The 15,758-nt window shown below is 37.3% G+C and overlaps 1 protein-coding gene across 1 annotated transcript in view; it reads left to right on the forward strand.

The window, feature by feature from the left end:
• CCDC7 (coiled-coil domain containing 7) overlaps positions 1-15,041 on the forward strand; it is a 195,535-nt gene extending 180,494 nt beyond the window's left edge. The window contains exons 17-19 of the mRNA XM_078074143.1: positions 11,443-11,601; positions 12,436-12,505; positions 14,950-15,041. Coding sequence (XP_077930269.1) covers positions 11,443-11,601; positions 12,436-12,505; positions 14,950-15,041 — 321 coding nt within the window. The remainder of the gene's footprint in view (positions 1-11,442; positions 11,602-12,435; positions 12,506-14,949) is intronic.
• The last annotated feature ends 717 nt before the right edge of the window (positions 15,042-15,758 follow it).

Raw genomic sequence — 15,758 nt, forward strand, 5'->3', positions numbered from 1 at the left:
TTGTTTCTCTGATTCTATTTTCATGGATTCTGAGTCGTTTTTCCCTGGCCTCCTCTTTTCCCTTTTTATCTATTATACTGTCTTCCAGATCACTTATTCTTTCTTCTGTCTAAGTTACCCTAGCTGTTAGATTATCTAGATTGGATTGGATCTCATTGATAGCATTTTTAAGTTCTGCCAATTCACCTTTTATTTCTGCCCTTAGAGACTCTATGTTGCCATTAATTGATTTCTCCATTCTAGCCATTGTCTTCACAATTGCTAGCCTGAATTCCATCTCTGACATCTTGGTTATATCTGCATCCATTTGTAAATCTGCAGCATAAGTCATAATCTCTGAGTCTTTTCTGTTTTGGGGGCTCCTCCTCCTAGTCATTCTGTTGATGGGTGTTTGAGGGAATGTATAGAGTCCAGATTATTGACCAGAACCCAAGCAAGATGCACCTGTTTTCTTGGGACCTTCGGGTTGCTGGCCTCTTGTTTTTCCAGCCTGTCTTCTGCGGGAGGGGCCTGCCGTGCTGTTACTCAGGCAACCCTGTTTGGGCGGAGTTGCCCTGCCCCCTGTGGCGGGGGATGGGCTCAGTGGGAATCAGTCTTTGGGGCTTTTGTTCTCTGGTGCCTTTCCCTGGACTTTCCACGTCTCTTCCGCGAGTCAGAGCAGAAGAGACCGTTTCCAACCCTCTGCCTCAGAGCAGAGAGACCTCAGTCTGTTCTTCAGTGAGCTCTCCAGGCCACACTGTCTCCGTTTCTGTCCGTGCTGCTATAAACTGCAGCGGCCTGGGTTGTGCACCCCTCTGCAGTGCTCCCAGTCCTGCCTCCAGGTGGGGGCACATCTCTGCCCTTTGTGCTTCTAAAACTGCCAGCTGCTCCCAATTCGCGTGCGCGCAACTCCGCCGCTGCGGGTTCCCACCCGGGGGTTGCAGTTCACCGGCGCGACCCCGGTGCACCAGGTTTCCATCTTGGAGGCTGCAGTTCGCGTGCGTGCGACCCCGCCAGTCTGGTTTTCCACCCCGGGGGCTGCCCTAAAGTTCTTTCCCGATGCTACCGGTCTGCGAGTCTGTGCCCCGTCCGCAGCGCGTGAGGCTGTCACTCACCGGCGGTGTAGGATCCCCACAGCCAGGCACCCTCCTGCCACCGTTTATCCTCCGATATCTGCCCGCAGGATCACGGCTCTCCGCTTCGTACCTCAAAACCAACTGCCTACGATATTCTGTTTGTAGAGATCCAGATCTTCTTACATCTCAGGCTGGTTTCGTGGGTGCTCAGAGTGGTCTGGTAGTTATCCAGCTCAATTCCAGGGACCAGTTGAAATAGGGTCCCCTACTCCTCCGCCATCTTCCCCCTCCTCATGTAAGATATATTTACTACATTTACAAACTATTTCAAAGTAGTAAACAAGCCTTGTTTTCTCTAGATGAAATAATTCTAAGTGTTTAAAAATTCATTTTTCCAGGCTTTTAATCATCTGTATTTTTACTGAATCTTTTCAGAATTTTTGAGTTCCTTTTTAGTTGAGGAGCCTAAAACTAATCACTATGAAGAATTTGACCAATTATAATTATAATTTTTAAAACTATCAAAATATGATAAATTTTGAATGTTAATTTTACATTCATTATGTTGAAATTTTCCTATGAAGTTAATATTTAGAATCATTTGAGGTTGTGCTACACACTTTGAATTCTAGATCTTTTGTTTTCCTTGCATATAGAAATACATTCTACATCTTCCTCTATATTTCCATTGATAATTAAAGGTTCAGTGTATATATCAATATTTACAAGAGAATTTTTTTTTTTACGAGAGACAGAGAGCATGAGAGGGGTTAGGGCCAGAGGGAGAAGCAGACCCCTGCCGAGCAGGGAGCCCGATGCGGGACTCGATCCAGGGACTCCAGGATCATGACCTGAGCCGAAGGCAGTCGCTTCACCAACTGAGCCACCCAGGCGCCCAGAGAATTTTTTTCCTAAGGGAAGAGGGAAATGCTTTGGGGATTATGCTGATAGTTTAGAAAATGGTTGGAGTTATAAGGAAAACTGAAAAAAAAAGGTCTTCAAACAGAAACAGACAAAACAACTCAGGACAGGTTGGGCAGTAATTCAGTAGAAATCTTCCATTTTGCCTGGATGATAATGTGTTAAAAGGGTGTCTGATGATATGCATAACAGATTGTGCCTTTATACATCTATTTGCTTGGTGAGAAAAGGATGCAATGTTCAGATCTTCAGATTAACAAAGGTATTTGTAAGCAAGAGGGGATTTATTCTTTTTTTTTTATGTTATGTTAATCACCATACATTACATCATTAGTTTTTGACGTAGAGTTCCATGATTTATTGTTTGCTTATAACACCCAGTGCTCCATTCAGTACGTGCCCTCTTTAATACCCATCACCAGGCTAACCGATCCTCCCACCCACCTCCCCTCTAGGACCCTCAGTTTGTTTCTCAGAGTCCATAGTCTCTCATGGTTTGTCTCCCCTTACAATTTCCCTCCCTTCATTTCTCCCTTCCTGCTATCTTCTTTTATTTTTAACATATAAAGTATTACTTGTTTCAGAGGTACAGGTCTGTGATTCAACAGTCTTACCCAGTTCACAGCGCTCACCATAGCACATACTCTCCCCAATGTCTATCACCCAGCCACCCCATCCCTCCCACCCCCACCACTCCAGCAACCCTCAGTTTGTTTCTTGAGATTAAGAATTCCTCATATCAGTGAGATCATATGATATATGTCTTTCTCTGATTGACTTATTTTGCTCAGCATAATATCCTCAAGTTCCATCCACGTCATTGCAAATAGCAAGATTTCATTCCTTTTGATGGCTGCATAATATTCCATTGTATATATATATATATATATATATACCACACCTTCTTTATGCATTCATCTGTCGATGGACATCTTGGCTCTTTCCACAGTTTGGCTATTGTGGACATCGCTGCTATAAACATCGGGGTGCACGTACCCCTTCGGATCATTACATTTGTATCTTTGGGGTAAATACCTAGTAGTGCAATATCTGGGTCATATGGTAGCTCTATTTTAAACTTTTGAGGAACCTCCATACTGTTTTCCTGAGTGGCTGCACCACCTTGCATTCCCACCAACAGTGTAGGAGGCTTCCCTTTTCTCCGCATCCCCACCAATATCGGTTGTTTCCTGACTTGTTAATTTTAACCATTCTGACTGGTGTGAGGTGGTATCTCATTGAGGTTTTGATTTGGATTTCCCTGATGCCGAGCGATGTTGAGCACTTTTTCATGTATCTGTTGGCCATTTTGGATGTCTTCTTTGGAAAAATGTCTGTTCATGTCTTCTGCCCATTTCTTGATCGGATCATTTGTTCTTTGGGTGTTGAGTTTAAGAAGTTCTTTATAGATTTTGAATACTAGCCCTTTATCTGATATGTCATTTGCAAATATCTTCTCCCATTCTATCGGTTGTCTTTTGGTTTTGTTGACTCTTTCTTTTGCTGTGCAAAAGCTGGGCTTTTGTTTGATGAAGTCCCAATAGTTCATTTTTGCCCTTGCTTCCCTTGCCTTTGGCAATGTTTCTAGGAAGAAGTTGCTGTGGCTGAGGTAGAAGAGGTTGCTGCCTGTGTTCTCCTTTAGGATTTTGATGGACTCCTGTCTCACATTGAGGTCTTTCAAATATTTTGAGTCTATTTTTATGTGTGGTGTAAGGAAATGGTCGTTTCATTCTTCTGCATGTGGCTGTCCAATTTTCCCAACACCATTTATTGAAGATACTGTCTTCCATTGGACATTCTTCCTGGTTTGTCAAAGGTTAGTTGACCATAGAGTTGAGGGTCCATTTCTGGGCTCTCTATTCTGTTCCATTGATCTATGTGTCTGTTTTTGTGCCAGTACCATACTGTCTTGATGATGACAGCTTTGTAATAGAGCTTGAAGTCCGGAATTGTGATGCCACCAGCTTTGCTTTTCTTTTTCAACATTCCTCTGGCTATTCGGGGTCTTTTCTGGTTCCATACAAATTTTAGGATTATTTGTTCCATTTCTTTGAAAAAAGTGGATGGTATTTTGATAGGGATTGCATTGAATGTGTAGATTGCTCTAGGTAGCATTGGCATCTTGACAATATTTGTTCTTCCAATCCATGAGCATGAACGTTTTTCCATTTCTTTGTGTCTTCCTCAATTTCTTTCATGAGTATTTTATAGTTTTCTGAGTACAGATTCTTTGTCTCTTTGGTTAGATTTATTCCTAGATATCTTACAGTTTTGGGTGCAGTTGTAAATGGGATTGACTCCTTAATTTCTCTTTCTTCTGTCTTGTTGTTGGTGTATAGGAATGCCACTGATTTCTGTGCATTGATTTTATATCTTGCCACTTTACTGAATTCCTGTATGAGTTCTAGCAGTTTTGGGGTGGAGTCTTTTGGGTTTTCCACATAAAGTATCATATCATCTGTGAAAAGTGAGAGTTTGATTTCTTCTTTGCCGATTCGGATGCCTTTGATTTCTTTTAGTTGTCTGATTGCTCTGGCTAGGACTTCTAATACTATGTTGAATAGCAGTGGTGATAGTGGACATCCCTGCCGTGTTCCTGACCTAAGGGGGAAAGCTCTCAGTTTTTCCCCATTGAGAATGATATTCGCTGTGGGTTTTTCATAGATGGCTTTTATGATATTGAGGTATGGACCCTCTATCCCTATACTCTGAAGAGTTTTGATCAAGAAAGGATGCTGTACTTTGTCAAATGCTTTTTCTGCATCTATTCAGAGGATCATATGGTTCTTGTTCTTTCTTTTATTAATGTATTGTATCACATTGATTGATTTGCAGATGTTGAACCAACCTTGCAGCCCAGGGATAAATCCCACTTGGTCGTGGTGAATAATCCTTTTAATGTACCGTTGGATCCTATTGGCTAGTATTTTGGTGAGAATTTTTGCATCCATGTTCATCAAGGATATTGGTCTGTAATTCTCCTTTTCGATAGGGTCTTTGGTTTTGGGATCAAGGTAATGGTGGCCTCATAAAACGAGTTTGGAAGTTTTCCTTCCATTACTATTTTTTGGAACAGTTTCAGAAGAATAGATATTAATTCTTCTTTAAATGTTTGGTAGAATTCCCCTGGGAAGCCATCTGGCCCTGGGCTTTTGTTTGTTGGGAGATTGTTGATTACTGCTTCAATTTCCTTAGTAGGTTATAGGTCTGTCAGGTTTTCTGTTTTTTCCTGGTTCAGTTTTGGTAGTTGATACATCTCTAGGAATGCATCCATTTCTTCCAGGTTATCTAATTTGCTGGCATAGAGTTGCTCATAATATGTTCGTATAATTGTTTGTATTTCTTTGGTGTTGGTTGTGATCTCTCCTCTTTCATTCATGATTTTGTTGATTTGGGTCATTTCCCCTTTCTTTTTGATAAGTCTGGCCAGGGGTTTATCAATCTTGTTAATTCTTTCAAAGAACCAGCTCCTAGTTTCGTTGATCTGTTCTACTGTTCTTTTGGTTTCTATTTCATTGATTTCTGCTCTGATCCTTATTATTTCTCTTCTTCTGCTGGGTTTTGGCTTTTTTGCTGTTCTTTCTCCAGCTCCTTTAGGTGTAGGGTTAGGTTGTGTATTTGAGACCTTTCTTGTTTCTTGAGAAAGGTTTGTATTGCTATATACTTTCCTCTTAGGACTGCCTTTGATGCATCCCAAAGCTTTTGAACAGTTGTGTTTCCATTTTCATTTTTTTCCATGAATTTTTTTAATTCTTCTTTAATTTCCTGGTTGACACATTCATTGTTTAGTAGGATGCTCTTTAGCCTCCATGTATTTGAGTTCTTTCCGACTTTCCTCTTGTGATTGAGTTCTAGTTTCAAAGCACTGTGGTCTGAAAATATGGAGGGAATGATCCCAATCTTTTGGTACCAGTTGAGACCAGATTTGTGACCTAGGATGTGATCTATTCTGGAGAATGTTCCATGGGCACTAGAGAAGAATGTGTATTCTGTTGCTTTGGGATGGAATGTTCTGAAAATATCTGTGAAGTCCATTTGGTCCAGTGTGTCATTTAAAGTCTTTATTTCCTTGTTGAGCTTTTACTTAGATGATCTGTCCATTTCAGTGAGGGGGTGTTAAAGTCCCCCACTATTATTGTATTGTTATCGATGTGTTTCTTTATTTTGTTATTAATTGGCTTATATAATTGGCTGCTCCCATGTTAGGGGCATAGATATTTACAATTGTTAGATCTTCTTGTTGGATAGACCCTTTAAGTAGGATATAGTGTCCTTCCTCATCTCTTATTACAGTCTTGGGTTTAAAATCTAATTTGTCTGATATATGGATTGCCACCTCAGCTTTCTTTTGGTGTCTATTAGCATGGTAAATTGTTTTCCACCCCTTCACTTTCAATCTGGGGGTGTCTTTGGGTCTAAAATGAGTCTCTTGCAGACAGCATATCGATGGGTCTTGCTTTTTTATCCAATCTGATAGCCTGTATCTTTTAATTGGGGCACTTAGCCCATTTACATTCAGGGTAACTATTGAAAGATAGGAATTTAGTGCCATTGTATTGCCTATAAGGTGGCTGTTACTGTATATTGTCTGTCTTCCTTTCTGGTCTATGTTACTTTTAGGCTCTCTTTGCTTAGAGGACCCCTTTCAATATTTCTTGTAGGGCTGGTTTCGTGTTTACAAATTCCTTTAGTTTTTGTTTGTCCTGGAAGCTTTTTATCTCTCCTTCTATTTTCAATGACAGCCTAGCTGGATATAGTATTCTTGGCTGCATATTTTTCTCGTTTAGTGCTCTGAATATATCATGCTGGTCCTTTCTGGCCTGCCAAGTCTCTGTGGGTAGGTCTGTTGCCAATCTAATGTTTCTACCATTGTAGGTTACAGACCTTTTCTCCCGAGCTGCTTTCAGGATTTTCTCTTTGTTTTTGAGACTAGTAAGTTTTACTATTAGATGTTGGGGTGTTGACCCATTTTTATTGATTTTGAGAGGGGTTCTCTGTGCCTCCTGGATTTTGATGCCTGTTTCCTTCCCCAAATTCGGGAAGTTCTCTGCTATAATTTGCTCCAATATACTTTCTGCCCCACTCTCTCTTTATTCTTCTTCTGGGATCCCAATTATTCTAATATTGTTTCACCTTATGGTATCACTTATCTCTCGAATTCTGCCCTCGTGATCCAGTAGTTGTTTATCTCTCTTTTTCTCAGCTTCTTTATTTTCCATCATTTGTTCTTCTATCTCACTGATTCTTTCTTCTGCCTCATTTATCCTAGCAGTTAGAGCCTCCATTTTTGATTGCACCTCATTAAAAGCCTTTTTGATTTCGACTTGGTTAGATTTTAGTTCTTTTATTTCTCCAGAGAGGGTTTCTCTAATATTGTTTATGCTTTTTTCAAGCCCAGCTAATATCTTTAAAATCGTCATTCTGAACTCTAGTTCTGACATCTTACTAATGTCCGTATTGATTAGGTCCCTGGCAGTTGGTACTGCCTCTTGTTCTTTTCATTGAGGTGATTTTTTTCCGTCTTGTCATTTTGTCCAGAGGACAATAGATGAATGAGACAACAAAATGCTAACAGGGTAACAACAACCCCAGAAAAATATACACTAAACAAATCAGAAGAGACCTGAAACCAGGGGAAAAGAAAGGGAAAGAAAGAAAAAAGAAAAAGAAAAGAAAAAGATAAAAAAAAAGAAGAATATGATCAGGCTGGTGCATAGATCAGTGCCTCACACTAGATTTTGGGCATATTTTGGTCTGTTAGAAGAAAGTGGCTCCCAAAATTTTAAAGAAAGAAAAACTTACAAATGTACAAAAATAAGGGTAATACGATGAAGGGATGGAATATGACTGTAAAGATGAAAATTATAAAAGATTTTATAAAAGGAATTGATAAGAAGTTGGTTGAAAAAACAAAGAAGGGGATTTAAAAAAAAAAAAAGGGAGAGAATGTGATCAGGCAGGAGACTAGAACAAAGGCATACACTAGAGATTTAGGGTATATTTTGGTCTGTTAGAAGAAACTGTATCCCAAAATTTTAAAGGGAGAACAACTTACATATATACCAAAAATAAGGTTAACTACTATGAAGGGATAGAATATGACTCTAAAAATGAAAAATAAAAAAGATTTTTAAAAAAGGGTTTGATAAGATGTTGGTTGAAAAACGGAAAAAGAAAAATTCAAAAAAAAAAAGAAAGAAAAAAAAAGAAAATTAAAAAAATTAACTTTGAAAGACTAAAGAATTGGGGGGAAAAGCCATGAATTCTATGTGCTGTATTCCCCTTGTGCTGGCGTTTTGCAGTTCTCATTGATCAGTAAACTTGTTCTTGGCTGGCTGTTCCTGCTGGTCTTCTGGGGGAGGAGCCTGTTGCTGTGGTTCCCAAATGTCTTTGCCAGAGGTGGAATTGCCCTACCCTTGCTGGGTCGGGCTAAGTAATCTGCTCCTCAGATTTGCTCTCAGGAGCTTTTGTTCCCTGCAAGCTTTCTGCATAGCTTTGGAGGATGAGTGTGAAAATGGTGGCCTCCCAATCTCCACCCCGGAGGAGCCGAGAACTCGGGGCCCCACTCTTCAGTGAGCCCCCAGAGAAAAGCAGTCAGTCGCTCCCGTCTCCCCAATCTCTGCTGCACTCCCTGCTCACCCAGCCTGTGACCAAGCATTTCTATCTCTGGCACATGACCCAGTTTGGAGTCTCCAAACCCAGCAGATTCCTGTGGTGCACTCCCACGCCACTTCTCCCAGGGGAGGAAGGGGAGTCTCCCCAGATCTGCCCCTTGTTGGGTCCCTGCTGGAAGAGCAGTGGCCTGACTGTGTCGCCGATCACAGGTTATGGCAACCCCAAGCTGAGAGCCCGCTCCTTGGCTCCGTCTCTGCAGCCGGCTTCCCTGCTCCAATATCTGGGAGCTCTGCTGCACTCAGGCACCCCCGGTCTTCCTGTGACCCCAAGGGTCCCGAGACCACACTGTCCCAGTGAGGGTTCCACCCCCAGCTTAGCCATTGGAGCGACGTCCCTCAGCAGAGCAGACTTCTAAAAGTTCCCATTTTGCTCTCTGCTATCACTTGCCAGAAGAGGCCAACAGAGGCTCCCTCCCCTGCCATCTATCCTCCCGAATATCTCCTCGGATTCACTTCTCCACACGTCCTACCTTCCAGAAAGTGGTCGCTTTTCTGTTCAGAGAGTTGCTGCTATTCTTTTCTTCGATCTTCGGTTGAGTTCGTAGGTGTTCAGAATGGTCTGATCCCTATCTAGCTGAATTCCTGGGACCAGATGACATTTAGGTCTCCTACTCCTCCACCATCTTGCTCCTCCCCGCTATTCTTTATATATCTCTATATATTATGTCTTTATATCACATCAGTGATGTTGAAGACTGTCATGTAGAATGCTATCAACATCCTTATTATCAAAACTGTTAATATACATGCTCATAAGGATACTATTATACTCTGTGTTTTAACACAGTGATGACTAGAAAGAATCTTAATCAGAAGTGGAGGACAAATGATGCAAATTTAGCAAGACTTATAAAATATATTTAGGTTGTTTTGATAATTTACCAAAGATTGGGGATTGGGCAAATCATTATTATTTTCTGTGTGACTATAGGCTGACTTTCATAGACTTTCTATCCTCTTCCTCCTTTCTTCTCTTCTTCCTCCTCCTTCCCTCTTCCTCCTCCTTTTCCTCCTCTACCTCTTCTTTTCTTTTATCACTCAAACAAACATCAGGCCTTGAAAGTATGCCTGTTTCCACTTCTTAGAGATATCTGTTTGGCTGATGTGAGCTTGAACAGTACTGCTTGCATACCTTTCTAGTATTTTTCATTCTTGTCCTGCCTCAGCAGAAGTATTATGGTGTTATGCAATGACAGTCCTTTATGGTTGTGGGAGCCAATATAAGTGGGAAAAGCTTGCATGTGGGAATATGGTTATAAATAAACTTTGTATTATATTCTCTGTATTGTATTTAAGGCCTTGTTCTTGATATTGCCACACATTTTCTCTCTTGTTATAATAGGATCATTTGCCTGTGTAGAATCAAATGATTAATGATATCTGCTAATAAACATTTCAAAATCTTTAAAAGTATTTTGCTTTCTACTTATAGCTGTGTGGTAATATTAGCAACAGGAGTGGTGATTTGTTTATAGCTGCAGGTATGTTTGTAAAAAAGCATCAATTTATATTATGTACTTCAACAATTGTTACGCTTCAGTGGCCAAAAAATGACAACAGTCCTCTAGGATATGTCTTCAAAAATGGTTTACAGAAGAGTGTTAGACTATTTTATAACTAGTTTGTTTTAAATTCAAATACCTGATAAAACTAATAAATCATGTTTGAGGTTGAGATAGCCTTAATTTAGGACAGGCAGCCACCTATTCTCTTTAATATTGGAATCCATTTTATAACACTACTACAAAAGTCTGTTTGTCATAAATTGTCTTTTTAGCCATCAATTATCTTACACTTTTGTTCTCAGAATTGTCCTCCATATCTCTCTTTTTTATAATCCAAAATCAGGTGTTTGAAATTCATCCTAAAGTAACAGATTAGGATCGGTGACAATAGTTACGTTGTAAAATTTTGCATCTGTGTGACCAAAATTTAAATTATTTTCAGCACTGCAATAAACCTTAGGCAAGTTATACTAACTGGAGTAATAGCTGTATAAAACAAAGAACCATCAAAATCTGTTTCATTTGATAGGGCTAGAAAAGCTATGTTAAATTCTATAAAACATAGGTAGTTTGTAGTTGGACCATTTAAATTATCATCTAAACTGGAATGCTGGGACAAGCATACACTGAGACTGTGTGGACAAACCATGATATATGGTTACTAGTTCTGGAACCCTAATAAGCTGATCCTGACAACAGGTGAAGAATAAATAGTTACTACCTTGAAGAAAACTAACTCAGAGCTTGGAAATTGACTCTTGTGGAAGACAGTGATCTTTTATATATTCATTCTGAGATGAAATTGTGGAAAAATAACTTTGGAATAAATGTGACTAAAGGGCATCCTCTAAAACATCTTGTGCTTTACTTTGCCTGACCAAATATTTTTTGTTCTGTGCCTGTTATGATCTTGAATAGCTCTTATGTTAAGTATTTTAAATGTTACTTAATTCTGTATATCTATTTTAAATCCCAAAAGATATATTATCTCTGACTTGTTATCTAGCAGCAACTTTGTATTTGTATTACCATTAATGAATGAATAATTATGGTTGCTTATTTAATATTATTATAGATTATGAAAATGATTCTTCAATTACAAATAAAACATTTTCTTCACATAATCTAATACCAGATGTTTTGTAATTCTAAAGCTCAGAGAAGAAAAGAGCTAGCTCTGCTATTTCAGATCTTTCACAGATCCTAAAGTCTCAAGATGGATCAGCTTTTTTAAGGAGTTCAAAAGGAGTTTCAGCTGAAGACCTACCCCATATACTTCCATTAAAGACCCAGGATAAATCCTTAACAAGACTATTATCAAACGAAGAGATTGAAGACTTACTGTCTGTCAAGACATCACTTCAAGGGGATGGAACAGCAACAGCGTCACTCATTTCATACCCTGTTCTTACCAGAAGAAAGCCAATGGGTAGTGACATCTCAAAGGTAAGATATAGTACAATAATTTGAAAGCTGTTTACTTTAAAATGCTAGATTCCCTTAATATTTTAAGTAAATGTTAATTAAAACTCATTAATATTTTCTTATGTAAAAGGAATAAAAAGTTTGGCTTTTAATATAATCTGTTTTATATTTAGGATGTTTAAGTTATATTTGAGAATCAGAGTGATATTTTAACATAAAAAATTCTAAGCTGTATCGACAAAGAAGTTGTGGCTTAGATTAGAGTTTTAATGATAAAATATATACAATTCCTAGCTGAGATAGGGAAATTTCCATTTCAGGTTCATCTAGAAAAAATATTTTTATATAGTAAGGTAATTGTGAAAACACAGTTCTTTTGAAATGACTTTATATACCTTAAACAAGGCCTAGAAAATTATTAAATGCTGGGAAAAAAACGAAATGATAAAAAGACTGTATATATTTGACATATATCTACAATACACTTTTATCATAGAATTTATTAATGTGACCTTAAAAAGAATTTCATGAACCATTTGAGTTGGTCTAGAGATTGAATCAGACTAAAATGTAAGTCTAAAGTAGAATCATAATCATTATTAACATGATTTATTTAGAATTATTTATGAGGAGAATCACAATATAGCTTGGGTTCCCTCCACATGAGTGTTCCCAAATGCCTTTCAGATCCATTAATTGTTCTCATGTTTTTATTTGATGCATTCGGGATATAAAAATAAAACATTTATGCAGTGACATTGTAGATAATGAATAAAAATTCTTGCTCTGAGAGAAGGTAATTAGAGTTCTAAGACACATAATTTGAAATTACTTATTATAATTTTTGTCATTAAGGCTGTTGGAGAAGAGAAATTACAAAGTAAGACTGAAAAACAAACTTATCAAGAAGCAAGAGAATTTCAAGGTAAAAATATTTTCTGTTTTGTAAGGTAAAAATGTGAATGATTGTGTCTTTCCATGGTATAATTATAAATAAATGAAGAGAGAACATTATTAAATATGGAAATAACTCCTTGGACAGTCATCACATAATATGGAAATCTATTGACCAGTATGTAAAAATTAATTTGGTGAGTTAACTTTACCCAGAGTTTGTTTCAACTAAGATCTGTGTAAAAGGACAGTGATAGCTTTGCCTCAACCAAATAACAGTTTTTGGCATTATGAATTCTTAACATATCATGCCAAAAACTCATCAGGGTACAGCAGGAAAAAGATGATTTGTGGTATAAATAATTCATATTTTAGCTAGATTCTTTAGGTATCTTATATATTTTAAAACAGGGCGCCTGGGTGGCTCAGTTGGTTAAGTGACTGACTCTTGATTTTAGCTCTGGTCATGATCTCAGGATCCTGGGATCGAGCCCTGCATCATGGGGCTCTGTGCTGGGGGGGTGGAGCCTGATTAAGATTCTCCCCCTGCCCCCCACCCCCAACTTGAACGTGTTCCCTCTCTCTCTTAAAAAAAAATATATATATATATATATGTATTATATATATATTAGATATCTATATTAAAACTGATAAATTTGTTCTTCCCTTCCAACATATATAACTTTTATAATCAACCCATATCTTACAACATTGGCTTGAACTTTCAAAATAAAATTAAATGGTTGTGATGTAGAGTGCAGGAGAATTACTCTTCTATTGTGCTTTGAGTTGAGAGTTCCTCTGCTTATAGCTGTTATAACCTATGTTACCAGGTTATCTGAGATAAATATTCCTTATTATGATCAGGATGTTTTCTTTTATTCAAAGTTTATTACAAATTTTAACTAGCAGTTGGCCTGAGTTTAATCAATCTACTAAAATTTTTTATTGTGGGAAAATATATATAACATGAAACTTGCCATTTTAATCACCGTTTAAGTGTACAATTCAATGGCATGAATGACATTCACAATGTTGTTCAACCATCACTACCTCTATTTCCACAACTTTTCATCACCCAAAAAAGAAATTCTTAATTAAGCAATAACTCCCATTCCTGCCCCTATCAAGCCCCTGGTAACATCTAATTTACTTCTATCTCTCTGAACATGCCTATTATATTTCATATGAGTGAAATTATACAACATTTGTCCTTTTGTAGCTGGCCTATTTCACTTAGCATAATGTTTTTAAGTTTCATCCATGATGTGTCAGAACTTTCTTCCTTGTCTGATGGCTGAATAAGATTCCGTTGCGTGTGTGTGTATGTATCACATTTTGTTTATCCATTTACCTGCTGATGCACATTTGTGTTGTTTCTGTCTTTTGGCTATTGTGAATAATGCTGCAATGAACATGGTGTATGGGTAGCTGTTTAAATCTGTTTTCATTTATTTTGGGTAGGAGTGTAATTGCTGGATCATATGATAATCCTAATTTTAGCTTTTTGAGTAACTGTGCAACTGTTTTCCACAGTGGCTGCACCATTTTATACTTCCACCAGCAATGTAGAAGGATACACATTCTTGCCAACACTTGTTTTCTTTGCTCTTTTAATTGTAATAATTCTAGTAGGTATGAAATGTATCTCATTGTTGGATTTTGATTTGCATTTCCCTAATTACTAAAGATGTTAAGCATTTTTTTTATGTGCTTACTGGTCATTTGTATATCTTCTTTGGAAAAAACATCTATTCAACTCCTTCACCATTTATAATTAGGTTGTTTTCTTTTTGTTGCTGAGTTGTATAGGTTCTTTATATATTCTGGATATTAAATCTTTTGTCAGATATATGGTTTACAAATATTTCCTCTCATTGGGTAGGTTATCTTTTCATTTTCTTGAAAATGTCCTTTGATGCATAAAAATAATTTTATGAAGCTCAATTTATCTGTTTCTTATTTTGTTGCTATGCTTTTGGCGTCAATATCTGAGAATCAATTGCCCAATCTAAGATAATAGAGATTTATCCTTATGCTTTCTTCTAAAAGCTTTATGGTTTTAGCTCTTATATTTAAGTCATTGATACATTTTGAGTTAATTTTTGTATATGGTATGAAGTAGTGATACATACAACTTAATTTTTTTTTGCCTGTGGAAATTGACTTATCCCTGCATTGTTTGTTGAAGAGGCTCTTCTTTTTCCACTGAATTGTATTGGCACCCTAGTCAAAAACCAGTCAACCCCATGTATGTGTTTATTTCTGTGCTCTTAATTGTATTCCACTCGTGTATATGTTTATCCACATGTCAATATCACACTGCATTGATTTACTTTAGCTTTGTAGTAAGTTTGGAAATGGGGAAGTGTGAATTCTTAAATTTTGTCTTTTTCAATACCACTTTGGCTATTTTAGACCTCCTGCAACTAATTATGAATTTTAGGATCAAATTTTTTTCATTTTTTCAAATAGGCTTTTGGGATTTTCATAGAGAATGCACTGAATCTGTAGATCACCTTGGGAAGTACTGTCATCTTAATAGTATTAAGTCCCCCAATTCATGAACCCAGGAGGTCTTTCCATTTTATTTAGGTCTTATTTAGTTTATTATAGCAATATTTGATAGTTTTCAATGTATAATTCTTGGGCAATATTATTCCTAAGTACTTTATTCTTTCTGACATATTGTGATGGAATTTTTTTTAAAAATTTCATTTTCAAATTACTCATTGCTGGTGTTTAGAAATACAACTGATTTTGTATGCTGATCTTGATTCCTGAAACTTTGCTGAATTTAACTTTAGTATTTCTGTATGGAATCTTTGGGATTTTCTAAATATATGATCATGTCATCTGTGAATAAAGATAGTTTTACTCCTTTTCCAATTTGGATGCCTTTTATTTCTTTTTATTTTCTAACTGCTCTTGCTCAAACTCCTAGTACAATGTTGAATAGTACTGGTAAAAACAGACATCTTTGTCTTGTTCCTGTTCTTAGGGAGAAATGTTTCATTCTTTCACCATTGAGTTGAATGTTAGCTGTGGGTTTCATAAATGCCATTTGTCATGTCCAATTGGTGTATAATGTTGTTCAAGTCCTATATTTATTTGTGGATCTTTTATCTGCTTGTTTGCTTCATATATTTTGGGGTTCTTTTTTGTGTGTGCATATGTTCATAGTTATATATTCTTGATGAATGACCCTTTTGTCTATATATAATGTGATTCTTTGTCTCTTGCAACAGTTTTTGACTTAAAGTCTATCTTGTTTGATATTAATA

The sequence above is a fragment of the Halichoerus grypus genome, chromosome 6 (genome assembly GCF_964656455.1).
Source record: "Halichoerus grypus chromosome 6, mHalGry1.hap1.1, whole genome shotgun sequence".
In the NCBI taxonomy this organism is placed as follows: Eukaryota; Metazoa; Chordata; class Mammalia; order Carnivora; family Phocidae; genus Halichoerus; species Halichoerus grypus.